At 51.5% G+C, this 12,904-nt stretch overlaps 2 protein-coding genes across 2 annotated transcripts; both read left to right on the forward strand.

Annotated features, from left to right (window-relative positions):
- The first annotated feature begins 533 nt into the window (after positions 1–533).
- On the forward strand, positions 534–4,812 carry LRRC52 (leucine rich repeat containing 52). Its single transcript, XM_072868284.1, has 2 exons — positions 534–1,173; positions 4,490–4,812. Exons 1-2 carry the CDS (start codon positions 549–551, stop codon positions 4,741–4,743), a joined length of 879 nt encoding a protein of 292 aa, XP_072724385.1. The 5' UTR covers positions 534–548; the 3' UTR covers positions 4,744–4,812.
- A 1,194-nt stretch (positions 4,813–6,006) lies between these two features.
- MGST3 (microsomal glutathione S-transferase 3) lies at positions 6,007–12,849 on the forward strand. The gene is made up of 6 exons (XM_072866908.1): positions 6,007–6,162; positions 8,885–9,008; positions 10,224–10,297; positions 10,990–11,047; positions 12,213–12,285; positions 12,619–12,849. The coding sequence occupies exons 2-6, from the start codon at positions 8,892–8,894 to the stop codon at positions 12,726–12,728; spliced, it is 432 nt and encodes a 143-aa protein (XP_072723009.1). The 5' UTR covers positions 6,007–6,162; positions 8,885–8,891; the 3' UTR covers positions 12,729–12,849.
- Positions 12,850–12,904: the final 55 nt, after the last annotated feature.

A 12,904-nucleotide genomic window follows, 5' to 3' on the forward strand; every position in this document is an offset into this window, starting at 1 on the left:
GCCTCTGGAAGAACCTCCTTAGCTGCCTTCTCCTCCCTCCTAAAAGGAGACAAAGCCAATCCAGTGCAGCATTGCACAGGGCTCTCTTGCTTAATCAGTACAAGTGACCACCTCTTGCAGTTTGACACCATTTGTGACAAAAATTGCACTGTTCACACCCGGCCTGCACAATTTTGATGCTCTCATCCAATGCACACCTTTCCCACACCTCCACTCAGCTGAAAGCAGCTCCCGTTTGGCCAACAAGGTCACAGCACTGTCCCTGAAGCTGGGCAGCTTTTGCAAGCCGTTGACATCACAGAGGTGTCATCTGGCACCAGGTGCAACATGGAGACGCTCCAGCCACTGTTCCGCACTTGCAGATGTAGAAACCGGGCTCGGTTTCCAGCTGGGCGCTCTGCCAAGGAGTCAGGTGAGTCACAGACACAAAGTGCTTCCTGACAGCCTTGCAGCTGGACACCTCCTCGGCCTGCCTGTGATGGTAATGCAGCTTCCATAGGGCTGCTTGCAGTCCCCAAAGGGCTGAGTGGCCTGGAAGGTCTTAGACCATGTCTCCTTCAGGTAGACCACGGTCCCTGAGCCTCATGTTTCTTCTGGGGATGGGGATGGCATCAGAGAGGATCAACTGCCCGAGCAGGTGTAGCTGTCAGTACCTGGAAGTGAACTGCACAGGGCAGCAGTTGCAGGAGTTCCCTGCGGCCATCCCACTGGACACCAGGCAGCTCATTCTGGCAGCAAACAACATCTCGTACCTGCCGGCAGTGGAATTGAGCTTCTTGGCTGATTTGGTCTATCTGGACTGCAGGAAGAACCTCTTGGGGGATGACCTGGATTTCACTTTCATTGGTGTGGCCAAGCTTGTCTATCTGGACCTCAGCTTCAACAACCTCACACAGGTCACCTTCAGCACCTTCTCACACCTCCTCAGCCTGATGGTGCTGAAGATCTCAGACAATCCCAACCTTGTGGCCATCAAGAAGGATGCTTTCGCCAACAACACCTGGCTGAGGCACCTGGATGTGAGCCGGACAGGCTTAACGTTCCTGGACATCAGCACTGTCCGGGACCTGCCCAACCTGAGGTTTGTGGGGCTCAGTGACAACCTGTGGCACTGCAACTGTTCCTTTTTGGACTTCATCACCTGGATGACAGAGAGCAACGTTCATTTTCCAGGTGAGGGCTGTGTGAGCAGGACCTCTCTCCTCCCTACTCCTGCAGATCTGTGTGGAATGGAGAGGGCCCTCTGTTCTCTTTCCCAAAACCAGCTCACAGGGCTGTGCCACTGCATGTCAACTGTCGGTCCCATCTTCTGGTGTTGCACAAAACACGGATTGGAGCAGCTGGGTTACACGCACTCCACCCACAGAGAGTCAGACTTGTTTACATCCTCAGGACAGGGAAGTGTAGCCTGTAGCTAGGATATTGCTGCTGCTCTAAAACGCCTGGCTCCGGCCTCAGGAGGTGTCCCTGTGCCTGCGAGTCACAGCACCCCGTGGCTGCAGTGCCAAGAACGAGGAGCCCAACGTGGCTCTGGGGAGATCTGTGCTGGGAAAGCTGCTGCTCTGAATTTCCTGCCTTGTCTCCATCTGCTCTGATCGTTTGGTGCTGCCGCAGTACGAGCATGTCTGTAACGATCAGTTACTCCCCCTCTCTGTGGAAATGCTCTCCTGCCTCCATTCTGCCCTGCTCAGGGCAGCCTCTCCAGCCCTGAGCTCTCCACCGTTTGGCCAGTGTCCCCTTCACCTCAAACACCTCCCGCTAGCCTCTTCCTGCACAACGTGCCTGGCAGGCAGACCTCATTCGTGCAACCTCTACAGCAATTCTGCTCAATGCTGAAAACAAAACCAGGTTGAAAGTCAGGCAGCTCCTCTTCCGTTCTCTTCTCTCACTGATGGGGTCTCCGGGAAAAGTTTAGGTAGTGTGGAAGCCAGCAAGAGTTTAGCTGCTGACTTCCATGGGGCTGTACTGTTGCTGACTCCCCATCGACCCGTTTCTGTACACAAAGAGTGAACACAATGCCCTTTGCCTTAAAAGCACCGCAGCTGTTGTGCTAGGACAGATAAAAATTACAAATCCTGCAACCTCCAGCTGTCACAGTGCTCCTAGGCCTCAGAGCAGGTACCTTTGACTGATCCTCTGTATCAGACTGTGACCCAATGCTCAGAAGTCAGAGAAAGACGTTTTGCTGTTACCATGGGAGCTCTGGTTTGGGTCCTAGCTGACATTTGATGGTCAGAGTGAAACAACACAAGTTGCACTCAGAAAAGCGTCTGTACCCTTATGGCTGGGATGCTCCATATGTTCCTACTCTTCCTCCAGCACCCCAGAGCAAATTTGCTCTCTTTTAAGTTTTCCAATATAAGAAGTGCAATGCAGGTGAGCACTGAGTCCCATGTGCTGCAGCAGCACAGGACAGCTTGCTTCTGAATAAATGCCATTCCTTGAAAACAGGGAATCCAAGACTTCTTTCCTTACATCATCTGGGATCCCAGAATCAGCTGTTCCCCATTGTATTGAGAGATTCTACAAGTGGGCCGTGGACACCGAGTGTTCATGAGGCAGGATAATCACCAGTTCCCTTTCCCAGGAAAACACGGGTCCCAAGGGCAAAGCTTTGTTCTGCAGCTGCAGCACATGAACTTGATTTTCCAGACTGAAAAGGAACACAGCACAACACGTACTCGTGAAGAAAGCTTGGTTTTCAGTAATGCAGGACACAACGGTGAGAGAAAGCTGCGAAAGAGGAATTGTTTGAGAAAGTCTGTCCATTGAATAAGAAAGGGGCACAAAAGAGCCCCAGGGGAGAAAAGGGAAGGGCAAATGGAAGCTGGTGTTAGGACAGAACCAAATTAAGGGCATCTCTGTGTCTTATTAGATGTACTAAGCTCCCTATAGACAGTAAAGTTTTTTATTTTTCTCGTACAGGTTACAGGCAGTTACAGAACAGTGTGGAAAAGTACTATTCTTAGCAGTAAGACTGGAGATAACACACTGAACCATGGAACAGGAGAATAAAGCTCACTGCAGGCAGTTTGAGAGGGTAGGAGTAGGAAAGGCAGTGGCAGCAAAGACAGGAGGTATGAGTATGGATGCTTGCACCGTGCTCTGGAAAATGGGAAAGCTAAAGAAACCAGGGAGCCCACAGAGGCTGCTCCACTTCCCTGCTGTGTTGGGCTTTGCTGTGTCGTGGCCAGATGCTGTGGGCGAGTCTGCAGGAGACCGTGTGCCTCCTGGGACTGGTGCGAGGGCTGTGCAAAGCTTTCACGCTGCCAGTAAGTGTACACAGGCTGGACAAGCTGTATCACAAACCCGCCTGCCTTTAGGCAGGAAAGGCAGCTCCCTCTTCATCGGGAGTAGGTGGCCCTAAACTGAGGGTTATGACAGGAGCTGACAGCTCCAGTGTGAAGGGATGCTGGGACAGAGCCCTGAAATCTGCTGCAAGCAGATCCCCATCCTGGCCTTTAAAAAGCTGCTGCTGCTTCACAGAACACTTTTGCACCAGTGTTTTGTGCTCAGCTGGATCTGTGCAGTCTAGGTGCTGACATGGAAGTTGCCCAAATCTAGATGGATTTGGGTAATAGAAAGATAAAAGCTCTCTGGTTATATTCAGGACAATGAGAGATACCAGTATGAACAACCACTGCAGCTATATCACTCAGTAATATATGATATAATGTAATGTAATATAATATAAATCCCCTGTAGGTTGTTCCTCTCCACTACTCCCTTTCCCTCAGGCCCATCCATCCAGTGCATCAAGCAGTGACCAGCCTGTGTCTGGCACGGTAACTGTGTCTGGTCCAGGGAGTTCAGTACCCGCAGGAGAAGGAGAGAGCTGTGGCTGAGGGCACACTGTGCTTCTACAGACACCAAAAGGAGACGGTGCTTTTACCACACCCGGCCTTCGCTAACTTCAGAGGGAAAAGCCAGCATCCATTTTATCGCTGCATATATTACAATACAACAGGGCACAGTCGTTATTTCAGTGGAACTGAATCATTGACGAGTTTCTTCTTCCTCTCTCACAGAGGAGGTGAGGCTATGCCCAGCTGCAAACCACTCTAATTGTCAAACTTGACTCCCTGCATGCAAGCCTCATTATTCCAGCATAATTTAGGTTATGTCACTTCAGAAGGTGTTTGAGATTAAAAAAAGCCAAACACAAGTGCTCTTATATTAAAATAAAAGCGCTCAATCAGCAGAGATGAACAGTACAGGTACAGTAGTTTGCCACAGTAGCATAATCCGACGGGCAATATTTTCCTACACAGGCAACACCACAGAAATCATTCTGGCAACATGGAAATTGTGGTTTGGCAAGGGTTTTCCTGTGTGATTTTACCTATGCCACGGAGGGAGAGGGGTGTGAAGTCTGTAGACATTTTTCAGGAGTTTAGCAAACTCCTCCATCACTTTTCTAGCAGGACTCCTGTTCACTAAAGCTTAAGACACAGGCAAGAGAGTTTTGCTTCTGCTTTTCCCTCTGCAGATGCTGACAACATCACCTGCTACACCCCAGAAGGCCTGCGTGCCCTGAAAATGCCTGCAGTGGAGGCACAGCTCCACTTCAACTGCCTGACCCAGCTGGACAAGCAAGACTACATCTTTCTGTGTCTTATTGGCTTCTGCATATTCTTTGCCGGCACCATGGCCGCCTGGCTGGCTGGCGTCTGTGCTGTCATCTATGAAGTCCACACTTCAAAGGGAGAGGAAGAGGAGGAGGAGGAAGATACAGTCACTTAGGATCAGCCCTAAAAATCCTTCTGGACTCCTGTTGTGGGAACTGAAAGCAGGCCCTTCCTGCCCAATTTCCCACATGATGTCCTGCTCCAGATGCTGTTTTTTTTGAAGTGAAATAAAACTGCAAGAGAAGAAAGTCTCTGTGCTCCAGTTTCACTCACTGTGCCCCCTCCACTTGTCTTCTTCCTCTAGGACTCAGGATATTGGCAAAATGTTCATTGGGGGGGAGGGGCATGAGAGGTGTGCACAGCACCAGGCATTTACACTTCTGCTTTACCATGAGACCACAGAAAAGCAGGGTCATAGGGACTGGCTTGAAGAGGTGCTACCTGAAATACAGGAAAGGCTCCAGCACTCTGCTGTAGTCAGGGAGTTCACCAAGGCCTTTTTGACCAGAAAGCCCAGCAGAGCTTATTTGGACCAGCCCAGATAGCTCACTGGAGCCCCAGGAAATCTGAGAACTTTCTGGTGCAGAACGGCAGGTACGTGAGCAAAGAGATTCAAACCAGGACTTTTAGGGGCCCAGGATCCCACTGGGTCTTGCTTTCTTCCCTATTATACTGGCAACAGCAAAAGATACCAGCTGTCCCCCTGCAGCTGGAACCCCTGTACCTCCACCGGTTTATGAACATTTACAGAACTGGGAAGTCCAGCTCCAGCTTTGTATCACAGATCCCTAAAACTGGAATTTTTTTAGTGTAAAAAATATTGCTCATACACTCCAAGTATTCTTGGAAATGGCTTGTGTTTCGATGCCAAAGTCCCGGGGTTGCGTATACAGACCAGAATAAAGGGAGGTGTAAATAAGATCCTTCATATCGCTAACGCTGGTAATTGCCAAGAGACGTATCTGCTTACATGACCGAGTACAGCAACTCCACGTGTGAAATGCTGGCTTCTTCATCCGATACTAGCAGGATCTGGTGAAATAAAAGGGAAAAGCAGGAGAAGACTTCAGCAAGCACAGTATAAATTACCATACTGTCTTATAGCCATTAAACTGTAGACTGTGAATCAAAGCTGAAATCTTCATCTCAGGTATAATCGGTATGACAAAAATGGTTAAGAGTGGACACGGCAGTGCAGCCTGCTAAGGATATATATGCCTTCGGGACACGTATGCAGAGCTATGGATAGGACAGATGCCCCCTTAGCAACCCTCGTGGCGTGCTGGAAGACACTGGCCCGGCAAAGCCCTCTGCAGAGCCACATGAATCCGTGTCAAACTCATCTCTCAACACATGACGAGTTCCCCCACGACGTTGACGACGACCTCACCGAGCACCGCTACGCCGGCAGCGCGGGGGCGGCCGCCGCGGGGCCCCGCCTGCGGGCGGTGCCGCGGGCAGACCCGGCCCAGGCGCGGCCCCGCTCTCGGCTCCGTCCCGCAGCGTGCTGGGCTGCTGCGCGCCGCGCCGGAGGGTGAGTACGGGCCGGGGACCCCCAGCTCGCCCCTCCGGGAGCGGGGAGCGGGGCCGGGGGCGCGGCGAGGAGGGGGCACGGGCGGAGCGAACGCTCCGAATGCATGCTTATGCGGATTATCCTGATAGACGGTAAAGAAAATGCAGCAAGCGCTGTGACCCTCCTTCCCTGACTTCCCCTTTGCCCCCCCCCGCCCCGAGTGCAGGCTCTGGGGGAATGTGCCTGCAGGACGAACAGAGCGCGGCGGGGCCCTGCCTGCACCCCGGCACGTTCAGCTTGCTTAGACAGAGTCTGACCCCGCAGGGCTTGCAAGGAGCTCTACCTCTGGAGCTAAGCCTGCGCGCTCGCCTGGTAACAGAGGGGACAAAAGGCTCTCCTGGCTTGAGTGCAAGTCTGACCTTGTATATGGCAGTCAGAATCCAAGCGTGGGTCTGCACGAGGAGACTTAATCAGCTTTGCTGACTCATAATAACTGTAGTGTCATGGCAAACTTGGTGAGAACCCTTATTCTGGAGTAGAAGCACCCCCGAGGAGCTCTTCTGCTACAGCTCCCGGTCTGTGCTGTGTCATGCTCCAGAATCTCTTGGTCGTGTGGCTCCGGCCTGAAAACACTGCTGCACGGAAGATGCAAATTCAGTTTCATGCACCGCGCCAGTGCTTGTCAGCAAAGTCCTTGCAGCTGCGGACAAAGGTTGCTGAAATGCACAAGGCACAGAATCCGGAAACAGCCGCAAGGTGTGCAGTCGGAGAGAGGCTGAAAGTCCTGTGGACTTTGAAGTGCTTTATATGGCTCCAGATGACTAGAGCAAAGGCTCACAGTAGAGTTTTATACCAGTAGCGTAAGCGTAGCAGCTTTATAATACACCTGGCTTAATGCTTTGCTGGGACTGAACCGTGCTCTTTGCTGCTAAGATAAAACCCCAGATTATAACTTACCACTGTGAAGATAAAATACTGGTCCTTGCTGGCAGACAGGGTTTTCCACCAACCTTGTAATTTGAAGGGGGAAATGTGACCATCAGCCTGCTCTACCGGGTGGGAATGTGTTGTATTTTCAGTGTCTCATCTGTCAGGCGCTAACCTCTATTGCATGTGGGTGCAGCTGACATTTCTTAGTTACTTGAGGTTTTGAATATTCTTACTGATAATTGTTTACCCAGCTTCATGTGGACAAACCTGTTGTCTTCACCTTGCTCCATCAATAATAATCCCTTTGCAAATCTGGTCCCTGAAGATCCCTTGTGAGGGGTGCAGGCGCTGTTGCAATAGGAAGGCTGTTTGCACCGGTTCTGTGATGTGGCCCATTTTCCCCCACACTGACAGATTGTGTTGGTGGGACAGTGCAGGAGACACCAGAACCTTGCTACATCATGGAGGCACCAGATGGAGATAGGTATCAGCTAGGGTTTGGTTTGGAGAGGGTATGGTCTCAGTGCTGGAGAGAGGTCTCTGCTGCCTTCTGCTGTGCCACATGATGCAGCACCATCTTGGGTCACGCAGACAGAAAACATCTGAGGTTTGGGACTGTGCAAGAGAACCAGTGCCAGATGATTGTAGGGAAGGGCCCTTGTGCTCACTTGCAGCCAGGGAGGGTGCTGGAGTGCTCTGGGTCAAGCAGTGCAGGCTGGCGGCAGGTCCAGCAGATGGGGAGCAGGAAGGAGGGAGAAGCATGCAACGTGGCCTTGCTGCAAGGCAGCATGGTGGAGGCTGCTGGATGTGCCTTCTGCTCCGTGCTTCTGACTCAGGCCTGCGCAAGGAAGCACAGAACCGTTAAATGCAAACCACACAGGCCCTATGTCTCCTGGCCGGCAGACTTGCTTGTGCAGATGTTGGTAAATGCCAGCAGCTGCATGTTGCTGGGGGCTGTTCACTGACTTGTGACTCTGAGAGGGTGCCTTGAAGCTGCAGGGGTGAGCATCACTCGTCTTGCCAGTGCCTCTTTACTGAAAAGGTTCAGTTATTCTTGCAACTGTTGTGGTGGGTTTTATTATTTTATGTAAGGATGACCTTAGTGGTTCAAACTAACCATTCATGTGGCCCAGCTCCTTTCAGCTCCAGGGATTTCTGAGCCAGTTCAAGTTTGCCTATATGGTAATTCCCAGTTTACCTCTTATTCCTAGAGCTTGCCCAGTCTTGAGTTTATGAAAACTGTCTGTACTCACAACATCCCTTGGAAGGGAATTCCACAGGTCTGTTTCCCACTGCATAAAAAACCCCCTCTTTTGGTTTGTTTTGAATCTGTTTCCCAACTTCATTTGGTGGCCCCTAGCTCTGGTGTTGCAAGTGGCCATGAACAATCAGCTTTTGCCCACACATCCAGAGCATCCCTGCAGGCACAGCGCTGTGTCAGTGAAGTTGTGGGACTTACCTAGCCACAGCCAGAGCTGATGGGACCTACTGTTGGCTGTAGTCCTGCTCTGAGCTGGTGGCTGGACTGGGGTCCTCCAGACACCATCTCCCACCAACACTTCAGTGATTTTAAGGCTTGCTTGACAAGAACTGAGCAGAGCGCCCTTGGTTTGTGCTGCTTAATACCCAGCAGGCACTAAGAGGTGAAAATTCCCCAACTTACCGTTTCTCCCTTCCTTCAGCCAGTCCCTGTGCTGGGAGGTCTTGGGTCCATGCTCAGCAATTCTTCCACAAACACACATATCTGTGTGTAGTGAGCTGCCACTTCTCCAGCCACACCCCAAAATAGTAATGGGCTCTCTTTTTCTGTCAGCACCGAGATGGCTGTTCTCTCAAAGGAGTATGGCTACATCATCCTGACGGGGGCTGCCAGCTTTGTCTTGGTCACACACCTCGCGGTGAAAGTGGCCAAGGCCCGCAAGAAGTACAATGTGGAGGTGAGTGCTCAGGCTGAGGGAACGGGAGGGTTGGAGCCGGTCTGCAGGAGATGTTGCAGACAAGCTAGGTAACATCTTTCTTATTTTTGGGTGACCTGCTGACACTTTCTGCCACACCACACAAGTGCAGAAGGGATGGAGCTGCCATTCTGGCTCTCCGGACTGGAGCAGATGGCACGACAGAGCTTGGGGTTTGGCAGATCAAGTGCTTGGCACCAAGCCAAGACAGCTGAAAGCACAAGGCTTTGAGCTCGGAAACACTGATGAACAAGAAACTGCACAGCCTTTTCTCCTGCAAAGAAGGCCAGTGCAGCGTTGGGAGCAAAGGGATCTCAGTGGAACAAAAGTGACAGGAGGGTTTCTCAAGGTCAAAGGGAGCACATGAGCCCTATCACAAGGTATTTCAAAGTGACCTTCCCTCGGCATCCACCGAGGAGCCCACGAGCCGGGCAGGGCTGTGGGCTGGGTGGGGGTGGCCGGTCCTGTCTATGAGTCAGGGTGATGGCATGCAGAGGCTGCTATGCCACTTGTGTCTGAGTGCAAACGCTCCTTTGCTCTTTCCCCAGGGAAGTGGCAAGCAGGGGCCGGTGCAAGGACAGCCCCGGGCATGTGCTGCAGACCCCCGGTGCCTGTTGGGGTGACCCCACTCCTACTGCGTGAAGTCAGGATTGTAGCAAACACGCCCAGTGCAAATGGTGCACAGAGCACTGGATTTCAGGCTGGGAGAAGCCTCTGCAGCCAAGCAGCAGCTCCGGCTGGCTGCTCAGCTCTGCAGTGGTGAGGAAGGCAGTGTCCTCCTAGCCTGTTCCTGGGTGATGGGCTGCTGCCAGCTCCCCAGAGGAGCTATGGGGGCATGTCCTCAGTAACGCTGCTTTGCTGTCCCCGCCAGAGGGATGAGATTTAAACAGGGAGGTCACCCAGTAGCTGGCTATCTTTTCTTCAAAGCAGGGCTACCTCCGTGGTAGCCAGGTTGCTCAGGGAGTTCAGGAAGTGGCCTGAGGCATGCAGCAACATTTCAACAAAGCAGTTGTGGGCCATGGGGCAGGAGACAGGCTCTAACTTGCCAATACAAGTCGATCTTGCAAGTACTTATGCAGCTGTGGGCTCCCTGGGGAGAGGTACTGCAGGGCACGCTCCTCCCTGCTGGAGAACACCAGGCTCCAGAGCCCAGACTGTGCTTGCTGATGTTTTGCTGCTGGTTTATTTTTTTGGCAGTATCCAACCATGTACAGCACAGACCCTGAACACGGGCATATATTCAACTGCATACAGCGTGCACACCAGAACACGTGAGTATCATGTATGAATGCAGACCTTGAAAATACACAGGGCTGTGGAGCAGGGCCTACAGCTAGAGACTCGCTGCTGCCACATGCTTGGGTTCAGGCTCAATGTCTGAGGAAAACACATGGCCGTGTAATGCTTAGTAGTAAGACTGTGCTCCCTCCTTACTGTACCTTAAACTGTGAGACAGGGCTGTGAAGCAGCCTCCTCTTACCCAGTGCCTGGCTCTTTGCCTCCATGGATGGGCCTTAGCACACTGGGTCTTGTTTCCAGAAGAGCCTGTCTAGGGGCTGCTGAAGTTACATTGCCCAGATCTCCCTGGGGAGAGGCTAATGTGGACCAGGCTGCAACAGCACATCAGAGGGGTGCTGGGAGGAACAACTCCTCCTGGATTAGGTGGTGGTAAGTAGTATTTAGCAGAGTCTTAGGGCACAAAATGGAAAGAGTGGCGGGGTGGGTGGCCTTGGAGAGAGGCACAGATGGGGGGGAAGTCCCTAAAAGTCTGTGCATGCTCAGATTCCCTCTTATCTCTATCTGTGGCCACAGCACTGAGCACAGCTCTCCTGAGCATGGAGACTTGTAACAGTCAGGCCCAACAGAGACCTTGGCAGGGGACGCTCACAGCATCTGCGTTTCTGGAGCTTCCTCTTTGTAAGCAACTTGAGCACCAACACAACCTCCTCACTTTTATTTTCAGATTGGAGGTTTACCCTGCCTTCCTGTTCTTCTTAGCCACTGGTGGAATCCACCACCCGGTAAGCGATGCTACGGTGCAGCTCTGCATGACTGAACTCTGCTCTTGCTCCCTGACTTGGGGAGGGTGGGGAGCAGTAGGCCAAGCTAGCCCCTCCGGAGACAGCAGCCTGCTTCGCTTAGCCACATCACACTTCAAAGCTGTGCCCCTTCTGAAAACGTTGTGGTAGAAGGTCTTGTGTAGGGGAATCACAAGTATTTAATAAACTCATTACTGCTCAGCTTTAGACCCCTTTCCTTCCCCTAAGGGTGCCTTGTCGGACAAACCGAAGCATTCACAGCCTCCAGTCCATGAGCAAGGATGCCTCCAACCCTGCCTGGGTCTTCCAAGCCCTGCAGGGTCCTGCTGGGCTTACAGTAGTGCTACTCAGCAGCTGGTTGCATGGAGAACAGGAACCCTTTCTCCCCCTTCTAAGCACACTTTCACAAGGAGTTTCTCTGATAAGAATAGATGGGGAACATGGTGATCTTCCCACTCCCACCACCAAAGGAGGTGCACGAAGGATCAAAAAAAGCCTGGATTATTTTTAACTGAACGATTTAGACAACTCATGAAGAGGCAGGTATGTGGGAGAGGCCAAAACTAGTAGCTCTTTCTTAGCCACCAACAGACAAATCAGGTTGTTCTTGAATATTCCTTTTCAGAGAGGGAAGGAAGCAGCATAAGTAAATCTGGCAAACTGGAGCCATGTTGCAGCAAGCTCTGAATTAAGAGGCAAGGTAGAAGTCTAGCACCTGCAACAGGAAAACCTGTACACCTGCTGGAGGTAGTGGAGTGGGGCTTGGACCAACAGCTGCCTCCAAGATCCTGGCACATGGTCTAGCTCACTAATTGGACAGTGGTGAAAGGACATTCAGCACCTGCTGCCTGTATGACTTAACCATTTCTTGCTTGGGAAGAGTTGTGCTGCAAAACAGCAAGGCTCTGCAGCACATCACATGCTACCTCCCCATAGGTGTTATGAAAGTGACTCCTCCTATACAAAACTCATCCTAGCACGTTGCATCAGTCACCCACCTCCACCAGGCCAACTCCCAGTTGTCCTAGCAAGGTCAGGACCCACGCTGTAGTTGGTGGTTGCCTCTTTGAAGCAGGGCTGCTGTAACAGCTAAGTACATGCAAGCAGCAAGTCTCCAAAACCTTTAATGCTTCTTCTTTCTCTCTAGCGGATTGCCACAGGGCTTGGCATCACCTGGATCCTTGGGAGAATCCTTTATGCCTATGGCTACTACACAGGAGGTAGGTCTTGGTGCTTGGAAACTCAAGTCTCTTACAGTGGCCTCAGGGTTCCTTCCTCCAGCTTACCTCAAAGAGGCAGCATAAAGCTTCCAGTCAGGGTGTAGACAAAAGGTTGCAGGTCCACAGGCTGCTAACTCTGCAGTACGCTTTTCCTACTGATAGGAAGAGCACTAATCTAATAATAGCACAGACTGAGGGCAGGTGTATGGCCTGAGCTGGTGCCTGCCGTTTTGCCTTGAGATTTATCTCTAGTTCCTGCTCCCTCTAATTTTCAGGATGGGCTAGTCTTTCAGTGATGGGCTGCTGAACTGACAAAACATGTCTTTTTTCCAGATCCAAAAAACCGAAGAAGAGGGGCCATTGGTTCAGCTGCACTCATTGGGCTGGTGGGCACAGGCGTGTATTCAGCTTGCCAGCACCTTGGCTGGATCTGCCAGGACTAACTGACCATTGCGATGGCTGCCTGGGAAACTAAAGAGATTTTTGTTCTGTTTTCTTTTGGAACATTTCATTTCCTATCAATTTTTTTCCCCTCCATTTAATAAAATGAAGTTGTCAATTCTATATTTTCATTCTAAAATTATAGAGAGCTTTAAAAAGTTTTGTAGAACCACAGAAA

Source organism: Ciconia boyciana, chromosome 7 (genome assembly GCF_034638445.1).
Source record: "Ciconia boyciana chromosome 7, ASM3463844v1, whole genome shotgun sequence".
Classification (NCBI taxonomy): domain Eukaryota; kingdom Metazoa; phylum Chordata; class Aves; order Ciconiiformes; family Ciconiidae; genus Ciconia; species Ciconia boyciana.

What these genes read in the sequence shown, in the direction of transcription:
- MGST3 (XM_072866908.1), top strand. Translation starts at nt 8,892, where the DNA reads ATGGCTGTTCTCTCAAAGGAGTATGGCTACATCATCCTGACGGGGGCT. An exon ending in GCAAGAAGTACAATGTGGAG is followed by an intron (nt 9,009 to 10,223) that starts GTGAGTGCTCAG and finishes TTTTTTTGGCAG; the next exon opens with TATCCAACCATGTACAGCAC. An exon ending in CTGGTGGAATCCACCACCCG is followed by an intron (nt 11,048 to 12,212) that starts GTAAGCGATGCT and finishes CTTTCTCTCTAG; the next exon opens with CGGATTGCCACAGGGCTTGG.
- LRRC52 (XM_072868284.1), top strand. Translation starts at nt 549, where the DNA reads ATGTCTCCTTCAGGTAGACCACGGTCCCTGAGCCTCATGTTTCTTCTG. An exon ending in GAGCAACGTTCATTTTCCAG is followed by an intron (nt 1,174 to 4,489) that starts GTGAGGGCTGTG and finishes TTCCCTCTGCAG; the next exon opens with ATGCTGACAACATCACCTGC.